This window comes from Semicossyphus pulcher, unplaced genomic scaffold, assembly GCF_022749685.1.
Source record: "Semicossyphus pulcher isolate SPU_LCO1_2020_fin unplaced genomic scaffold, fSemPul1.0.p SCAF_5, whole genome shotgun sequence".
Classification (NCBI taxonomy): Eukaryota; Metazoa; Chordata; class Actinopteri; order Labriformes; family Labridae; genus Semicossyphus; species Semicossyphus pulcher.
In genome coordinates this window covers 619072-628841 of record NW_027211726.1, presented here as the reverse complement: position 1 = coordinate 628841, position 9770 = coordinate 619072, and the positions used below count along the sequence as shown (strand labels likewise).

The 9770-nt window shown below is 42.3% G+C and overlaps 1 protein-coding gene across 4 annotated transcripts; it reads left to right on the top strand.

The window, feature by feature from the left end:
* Positions 1-1326: 1326 nt before the first annotated feature.
* gabpb2a (GA binding protein transcription factor subunit beta 2a) lies at positions 1327-8739 on the top strand. 4 transcript variants are annotated; one of them, XM_069681944.1, is made up of 8 exons: positions 1327-1560; positions 3400-3507; positions 3627-3794; positions 4058-4252; positions 4462-4630; positions 4716-4892; positions 4993-5111; positions 5511-8739. In XM_069681944.1, exons 2-8 carry the CDS (start codon positions 3400-3402, stop codon positions 5850-5852), a joined length of 1278 nt encoding a protein of 425 aa, XP_069538045.1. In that variant the 5' UTR covers positions 1327-1560; the 3' UTR covers positions 5853-8739. The 4 variants fall into 4 exon arrangements, with proteins under 4 accessions (XP_069538045.1, XP_069538047.1, XP_069538046.1 ...); XM_069681946.1 differs by lacking the exon at positions 1327-1560 and adding an exon at positions 1945-2047; XM_069681945.1 differs by lacking the exon at positions 1327-1560 and adding an exon at positions 1945-2128.
* The last annotated feature ends 1031 nt before the right edge of the window (positions 8740-9770 follow it).

The window sequence follows — 9770 nt, the reverse complement described above, 5'->3', positions numbered from 1 at the left end:
ACCAGTAAACCAATAAACAGTAAAACCTTTCATCTTCTTCTCACTGGATACAGCTTCATAAAAGGGGCGGGGCTGTGTTTGTCATTGTGTCAATTAGTGACTTTGAGATCAACACTTTTGATTCGGTGTATTTGCAGTTACCTCCTGCTGCTCCAACCGTTTCTGATGAACATCACGGTGTGAGAGCAGGAACGCACCTGTATATCGGCTGATCTGAGGCCAGCTCTCTGTTCTGCTGTTAGCACAGTAACACGTGACACTGCCGCTCAAACCGACCTGAGGTCTGTCGCAGGTTTGTCACAGAGCCCGCCCACGGGAGGTTAACTCAATCCTGCTTCCACCTCCGGTGTCGAGGGGCCGCCATTTTTCTAACAGATATTTTAGTGTTTTATCTATTTTTAAAATCCTTCTCGGTAGGTGAATACTTGCCTGTATTTATTTACGTCAGGTGACGTAAATTCACGCGACTCTACGACAGAGTAAGGTAAAACACGCTTGGATTTAACTTACTAACAATCTGCACGCACACATGCTAACGGCTAACGCAGCTAGCTGGTAAACACCAGCGTCAAAGCAGAGTGAAGGAAGAGCTCACTTCCGGTCAGCACTTTCAACATGAAACGCGGGTAAACATAATATGTTGCAGTGGTAAAAGTGACATTTAATACTTGACAGCCATAACAAATTTTACCAATACTCCAAGTTCCGGTTAAACATAAGCACGGGTAACTGAATGGCTACTATGAGTTACATTTAAATACCCTCCAATGATAAACAACACAACAAATTGTCTGTACACTGCACTGTTTTTATTTTTAACTTAACCTTATACTGTAAGCTATTGCATTCAATAATATCCCGCACATCTGTACAGTTTTAATCACACCTGTTGTACATATTTTGTATTATACGTATTTCTTTTTATATTTTTATTCTTGCCCATTTCTTATCTTATTCTATTTAAGTCTTTTACTTATTTTTATTCTAGTTTTGTGTTAATTGTTCTGCACCAAAACCACCAACACAAATTCCTTGTATGTGTAAACCTACTTGGCAATAAACCTGGCTCAATTTACTTCCTCTCGCTTTAGATATGTGAATATTGGTTTCTTTAATTTATGATACATTAAAAATGTATACCCTTGATGAGAAAATGCTTTTAAATCGTGAAGAATTGTCTCCATGACAGGAATGACTTTATTCGGTATACTTTACCAAACCCCCTAAATTCAACCTAATTTAAAGACATACTGTGTGCTCTTATTTTGAAGGCTAAATCTAAACATCCGGGCTTGTAACGGCCGCCTCCGCTGCCTCCTGCTAACTTTCTGCAGTAAACAAGCTCGGAGGAGCCCGACGAGCTGCAGTGGTGCCCAAAGTCTGTTTTTATTCGCCTTGTGAATAAAAGTTTACCCATTACTGACCCGTTATTACTTAAAGCTGAGTGATAAAAGCCGCAAAACCTCGGCACATTGAGGGATTTGTTCTGATTAGCCGGCTAGCTGTGCTAACATTAGCAAAGAAGAGCACTCCGGCTGGCTCCTAACAAACCTGCACGCGGTAAGTAGCTTCTCTGCCGTCCTCCGGTGGAACAAACCCACATTTTCTCCGTCTTCACTTTCAGTTAGTCAAACATAAACCGATACAGGTGAAAGATTTCATGAGACAAGTCTCCGGGACGTCGTTTGACGGCGCGCGCTTGAAGAATGCTAGTTAACCGGATGTGGAAGTAGTTTTTTCTCCGTGTGTAAAATAGGAAATTTCTCGGTGACTTCCCCCGGAAAACCAACAACTTAATATCAAACGGTTTCCTGTCTGTGCTGCTGTAAATGTGTCGGTGGGACAGGTTATGTTATCTAACGGCAGTGGATGTTTAAAACAGCCCGGAGATGGGAGCCGGGGGGACGTGGCACATGGCGGACTCTTTTCTGTCCATGAAGGCGCGTAAAATGGCTCCTCGGCCGCGGAGAGAGAAACCTCGACCCTCCGCGCTGTGTCTCAATCACAGAGCTCAGCCGAGCTATGTTTCCATTAACGGACACAGTATGTAGGTAACTTACATAGCTTTAGAAAACCATTGTGCCCAGTTCAACCCACTCATCCCGTTTCAAATGTTTTTTTCTGTGAGGTAATTATTCTTCTAACAATGTTATAACTGTTGTTAGCGCCAAAACACAGTGTAGGTGTGAATCCTCTATCGGACATACGTCGACTGTTTTGTTTTGGCACTTTTTTTGACCCGTCAGTGAAGTCAACAAGTCCATTCTCTCATTAAAAAATGCCTTTTAATTATAGTGAAATAACAATAATACATAATAACCCAAACTCTTAGAAACTTATTTGTCAGAGTTTTGTCAGGAAAATTAAAAGAGGCGGGACATGTCCGATAATGGACACGTAGCCATTAGCTTCTGATACACATTAACCGTTCGGTATGTTTTTATGGAAACCTCAGACTTCCCGTTTGTTCTTACACATTCTTACACGACGAGGACAAATCTGTGCTAAATGGAGGATTTAATGTGAGTTAGTTTTAATATTTAAGCAGCTGTGAACAAACATGCAGGTTCGTAAAAGCGTCATTGTAAAGTGATTTGTGTAAACAGATACATTTGTACATGTGAGCTGTTTATACTTTACTTTGTTTTTGAAACATCGTATTCTTATCTTGTCTGATTTGTTCCATATTGTGCTGCACTATGTTACTGTAAAGCAGTAATAATGTTATGTATTCAAACATATTTGAATGTTCCAGATTAACCTGCTGAAGTGAAATGTGCTGCTGTCTGTCAGTGTTTACATTTACCAGTTCACATTTAATCCATCAATTATTTTCTTTATTTATCAATGAGTTGAAAAACATCATTGTCAAATAATTTAGTTTTCTGTCAGAGATGGGAAATAAGCATTCATCCTGCTCTGTGGTCACTGCACGTTACGGTTCAGTCTCCGACTCTTACTCAATGTGTAACTCATGCTAATGTTTAACACATTTTATTTTAGCACATTGGACATAATCTTTAAACTTTGGACATCGTTTGTTTGTGCAGATTTATTTCAACATACAAACATAAGTTTTAGGCTGTTTTATAAAACAATATAACTGATGTGATTGCAGCGCTTGTTCTTTTCTCTTGCAATATATTTGTTGTAACTGTTATTTAACGAAACGACCAGAGAAACTTCATGTACTCGACAATAAACCCGTTCTGATTCAGTGTTAGCACGTCAGCTCATGTTCTGTCTGGATGTTAAATAGCAAATAAACATGTTGAAGTTTTATGTTCCTGTAGAGTTAAGTGTGAAGCTGCAGAGATCTCTAGGACTAAATGACTGTGTGTGTGTGTGTGTGTGTGTGTGTGTGTGTGTGTGTGTGTGTGTGTGTGTGTGTGTGTTCAGATGTCTCTGGTGGACCTAGGGAAGCGTCTGCTGGAGGCGGCTCGTAAAGGTCAGGACGATGAGGTCAGAAACCTGATGGCCAACGGAGCTCCGTTCACCACGGACTGGGTGAGACACAGATGATACCTGCAGGTTTGGGGGTCCTGAGGTAGTTTACAGCAAATGTAGGAGATGATGTATGTTATGAATATGTAGACATGTCCGTATGTCTTCTCTGTGTCCTGCAGCTGGGGACGTCCCCACTCCACTTGGCTGCTCAGCACGGTCATTACTCCACCGCCGACGTCCTGCTGAGAGCCGGCGTCAGCAGAGACGCTCGCACCAAGGTGGACAGGACCCCGCTGCACATGGCCGCCGCAGAGGGACACACCGTCATCGTGGAGCTGCTGGTCCGGGTAAGAGCAAAATCTTTTAGTTTAGACCTAAACATGTGTCTGGTTGATGAACACTTCTCGCAGCAGTCTGAAAGAGGACACAAAGTTCACACATTCAGGATCATTTGGGCCTGAGAAACATTTTTATTACGTCTGAACAGGAAACTGTAGCATTATGTGTGTCTGTGTTGTACACGTACGCTCAGTCACATGACAGCCGACAGTGATAACGCCTAAAGTCACGTTAGCAGCTTAATGATGAGTCTGTGTGTTGGTACTCTCAGAGCGGGGCAGACATTAACGCCAAAGACATGCTGAAGATGACGGCTCTGCACTGGGCGGCGCAGCACGGTCACCACGGCGTGGCCGACACGCTCATCAAACACGGCGCCGACGTGCACGCGCTCAGTAAGTTTGACAAGACGCCTTTTGACATCGCCGTCGACATCCAGAACACGGAGCTGATGCTGCTGCTGCAGGTAAGACACAACCTCTGACCTCTGACCTGTTTAATCAGATTCATATAACCTGAGCAGCTTATTTACACCTTTTACATGTTTCAGGTTTAGAGCGACGTTCCTCTACGCTCTACGCTACTTTATTCAAGTAATACATCTGTACTGTGTGTGTGTGTGTGTGTGTGTGTGTGTGTGTGTGTGTGTCTCTGTGTGTGTGTGTGTGTGTGTAGGAGGGTATGCAGAACCAGGTCAACATGAATCAGGTGAACATGAACCAGGTGAGTATGAACGTGGAGACCAGCACCACTACCAACCAGCCGCAGTTCATCATCCAGGGGATACCTTCCATCCAGGGGGGCGTGGTCAACCTGGCCGATCTGCTCAATAAGGCCAGCGCAGGTACACACACACTAACACACACACACACACACACACACACAGAGGATGTGTCTTGTGAATTGTTACTGAAGTTTTTGTGTCTCAGGAGACTCGGAGGAAGCATTGGCTGCTAGCGCTCTGGACTCCAACATCCAGCACGCAGCTGTCGTAAACGAGAGCGGTCAGAGGGTCATCACCATAGTAACAGACCAACATGGCAACCTGCAGACCACAGGGGGGATGGCGCCGCCGTTCTTTGTCACCATGCAGCACGGACAGCAGAGTAAGACACGCTCACAGGATTTACTCAGGTGAACAGAGTCTGAGTCACAGCAACAGTCTGATGATGAGTGTGTGTGTGTGTGTGTGTGTGTGTGTTTCAGTGCTGGCAGTGCCAGCCAACACGGTGACAGAGGAGGTGGTGACGGAGGAGCCGCAGCCTCCGCCCTCCAGGAAGAGGAAGCTGGAGGTCACCAACAATCACAACGACAGTGGAGAGACGGTGAGCGGCGGCCATGTTTGCTGCTGTATACAGTCCTGTCCAGAACACCCTGAACTTTTTCACCACTTCAGAAGGAATGAAAAGATTCCTGAAGCTTGTTGTTTCCTGTGTTATGTTATGACCCCACAGATTAGCTAAATGAGTGTGTGGAGGCAGGAAATGAGAGGCCTTCATTTCTCAGGTGACTTTAGCACAACCATGAATCTGCTAAAACAAAATGCTGTGACTTCTCAGAAAGCATCAGCTCTGCACGCTCCACCCCCACGCTAAGTATCAAGAAGGAATTACTGAAAGCCTTTATTGAAGTGGCTTAGTAATAAAAAAGTCCAACAGGTTTAAACCACTGTGGGTCTAAAAACAGGTTTACAATAACTTGACCTTCTTCTTCTCTTCCTCCAGGAGTTGTTGCAGAGGCAGCTGCAGGAGGCCAACAGGAAGGCGCAGGAGTACCGGCAGCAGCTGCTGCGTAAGGAGCAGGAGGCAGAGGAGTACCGCATCAAACTGGAGGCCATGTCCCAGAGTCAGGCCAACAGCACCAATGTCAACAACGCCGCAGCCAACGCCGCCAGCCCCGAGGAGGTGGTGGGAGGGGAGGAGGACGAGGAGGAAGCAGCGGCAGGCATGGTGGAGGAGGAGGGGGAGATGGTGGTGCTGCAGGAGGGAGGAATCATCATGGAGGGTGAGGAGGGTCAGGTGACGCTGGTGGAGACGGGAGGCGAGACGACGGAGGTCAGCTCATAACGGAGAGGAGCGACAAAGAGACTGAAAACAGGAGATGGTTGGTTTGACTTGTGCTCATTTGCATCCCATTAACAGAGAGAGTGATGGAGGCGGAGGATGGTTTCGAATGTGTGCACCATTTTGAATCCTCGAAAGACATCAGGAGGAGAAAGGCAACCGAAAACAGACTAAACAAACATGACACAGGACGTATGTGCACCATTTTGAATCCCTGAATGATTCCAACACTTGAGAGAGGGAGGAAAAATGGCTTCCCCAAAAAGACAACTTAGACAGAGAAAGACTCATTGAAAGAGGCTTAAACATGACGGAGGAGTTCAGTCATGCACTATTTTGAGTCCCCAGAGAGATCTGATTATAACACTTAAAAGTGGGGAACAAAATGGCTTCCCTAAACCGCCAGCAGTAGGAAAAGAAAGCCTGAAATCAGATTGAGAGCATGGCAGAGGAGTCCAGCAGCATTTTGAATTCCCACTTTTACTCGGACACAATGCCTACTATTGACGGATGCAAAATGGCTGCTGCAGAAGGGAATAAAGATGATGGATCGAAGTAATGGAGGCCAACCGAGGAAGAAGAACCCAACAGCAGAGAAGACTCGAGGAGACGGGATGTTTTAACCACAATCAGTGAACCAAAGCAAAATAACCTTGTCTGTGAAGATGGTTGTCCCTAAATGCAGCCATGTCTGCTCCCCAAATGTTGTTTTGCACCATTTTGCTTCCCCATTCCACTTCAAAAACCTGCTTATGAAGAAGATCTCTATACTCAAGAATGCTCACACAGCTGGAAGAAAACTGAGTTTTTCAAATGTAATTCAATTGATCATTTTCAACCTTGATTTTTGGACGTTGAATGTTATTCCTGTTGTACCCATTTATATCCCGTTTTTGTTGATGCCTTCATTAAATTTGGTCTTGATATCTTGGGACCACGTTTTGATACCCAGCTCCATTCTGCTTCCCCAAAAGTGTCAAGATAAAACAAGGCCATGACTGGGACACTACAGAGACTCACTCCACTGCTGTCCTACTTTATTTTTACCTTGTTTTTGTTGTTTTGTTTTTCAGAGGTGTAAATCTTCAGATTCTGAACAAACTTTGTTTCTTTTGTTTGTTTTTGACACAAAACAAGATTTTCCATTTCCTCCTGAAATTATTCCAAAATGAGCCGAGGAAGCAGAACGGCCTCAGTCGAGCTGTGTTTGCTGCAAAGGGAATAATGTGACACATTTTCTGACTGCTTGCTTTAATTCTTATCATTAACAATAATAATAATTCATCATTCTGATTTTTTATGTCAAACCAGCTGGTGATTCTCAAACTGGCTAAAGGGGCTGTTTCTGTTTTAATTCCTGGTGAATCGTCCGTCAACATCAAAGAGTCCAATGTGACGTCTTCCAGTGTTTCTGCCCAAACCCGAAGAGATCAAATAACTGTCAGAGAACCGTTTAAAGTACAGACATTCACGTTAAAGGACCAGTCAGCTTTGTGATCATTAGCAAAGTTATCACCATTTACCAACTTTTTCAGCTGTGGCTGTTTTAATCTCCTGAGTCGCATGTTGTGTGTTTAACATTCACGTTGAGGTGTCAGTTTAGTTTGATAAAGTTTACAGTCATTTGTTGCAGTTATGATTGGAAAGAGTCGGAAATCTGTCCCTGTAGGGGAGTTTGAACTGTCAAATATGATGAACAGCAACTTTTAAAATCCCAACAACTTCCTGTTTGCACACAGAAAACTCAAACACCAACCAACATGTGAGTATTTATGGAAATGTGTTTATATGCACTGTATAAGCACAATATGAAGGCTTGAGGTGAACTCGCATTCAGATACAAGCATCAAGTGAGTGAATGTTCTATCTGAAGAGAGAAAGTGATGTGACGCTGTCATAAAGCTTGTCATGATGTGTCATAGATAACCCTGCACAGGGAACATTCACAGGTTGTGTTTAAGAGGAACTCAATATGATCCCTGAAAACTAGCTTCCCTGCTGGTCTGAACAAGACTGACGAGCAGCGTTCACCTGCTCTTTATCGCACTTTAGTGGTGCAAATGAGCTTTACAACAATAAATTCATAAATTGATGAAAAACAAAATTAATTGCTTATTACTATTTTGATCATCAATCATTTCAGTCATTCTTCAAGCCAAAGTGTGAACATTTTCTGGTTCTGCCTTCTCTAACATTGGCTGCTTCTCTTTCATGAAGAGTCTTTGGGTTTGTTTGTTGAGCAATTTGAAGACGTCACTTTAGGCTCTTGGTAATTGTGGAGGATTTTCCATAAATTATTTGATATTTTATAGACTCACAGCTGAATCGATGAATCCTTAAAATCATCAGTAGATTCATTAAAACATCGTTAGCTGCAGCCCTGTTAGCATATTAGCAAAACCCGCTGACGTGCATGCAGGTTGATGTTCAGGGAGGAAATGTCACGTGATCACTTTTGTAAACAATGCTTCTGCAATGATTACTTTTTCAATTTTAACTCTTCAGTATTTTGTGGTACACGCCGGCTGTGATTATTGATCCGTCTGCAGTAGGGGGATTTTCAGAGACATCAAACAGTTGTTTAAAATCAGACACCTGAAGGCATCCGTTTTCTCTCAGCTCTGAGTGTTTGTTGTCCTGGTTCAGCCATGTTGGGTCCCAGTTATGGAGTACTTCCTGTCAGCTGATCGCTCCACCTGTGTCCTCTCCTCCTCTGATCACTGATCATCTAGTATGAAAGTTATTTTTATAAGCTCAGCAAAGCCAACCTTTTTCTATGTATATATAAAGTTGTATTTTTTTAACTGTACCTGAATGCCTCACCACGATGATGATGATGATGATGATGATGGCTGCCTGCATTGGTAATCTGAAATATAAACACTTGTTTCTTTTTCAATAAGAACTTCTTTGTTGTGTTTTTAATGCTTTCACACAGTGACACCTGAACTCAGTAGAGACTTTCAGGTGACATGAATACCTGATCAGGTGACATGTTTGTTCTAGTGTGGCTCATGGATGTGAGTTTATTAGTTATTTGGACCATGGAGGTCAGCCGTCCCGTTGCTCCCTCCAGTCTTTTAATAAAACATATCTTCATAACCTTTGTGACGTTGAACGCTCCGCCACAGAAGAGAGGACACTTAAAGAACTGACTGTAAAGTTCAATAACAAGAATTATTTAAATTCTACAACCTTGTGTTTAAGATGAACCTTTTTTATCCTCAGAGGGAACATTTATTTGGACAGATATAAGGATAAATACACAAAAAATAAATAAGAGGTATATGGACCTAAAAGATGACACCATCTATTAAACAGTTTGAACAGACGTTTTCTAAAAATATATCTGACCTTGGAAAAATTAAAATAAGGCAAAAATGAACCCCAACAACAGCTGCTAAATAGACACTGTTTAAGAGCTTCTAATCTCAGCTACACCCATACATCTAAGTGTATTGCTTCTGTATTTATCCATGTTACATGAGAAGTTTCTCTTTACCTTTATTAAAGCAGTTAACAATACAGTCATTTGGGGAGTGAAAAACATGATAAATGAGCACCATGTGCTGTGGAAGACTGTGTGACATGACTGAAAGCTCCAGAACTGCTTGTAGACTGCATATAAGGTCTCTATGTAGTGCTTTATATAGACTGTATAATGTCTTTATATAGACTGTATATAATTTCTTTATATAGACTACAATGTCTTTATATAGACTGTCTATAATCTCTTTATATATACTATATATAATGTCTTTATTTAGACTATAATGCCTTTATATAGACTGTATAATGCCTTTATATAGACTGTATATAATCTCTTTATATAGACTGTATATACTGTCTTTATATAGACTATAATGCCTTTATATATACTATATAATGTATTTATATAGGCTGTATTTAATATCTTTATAT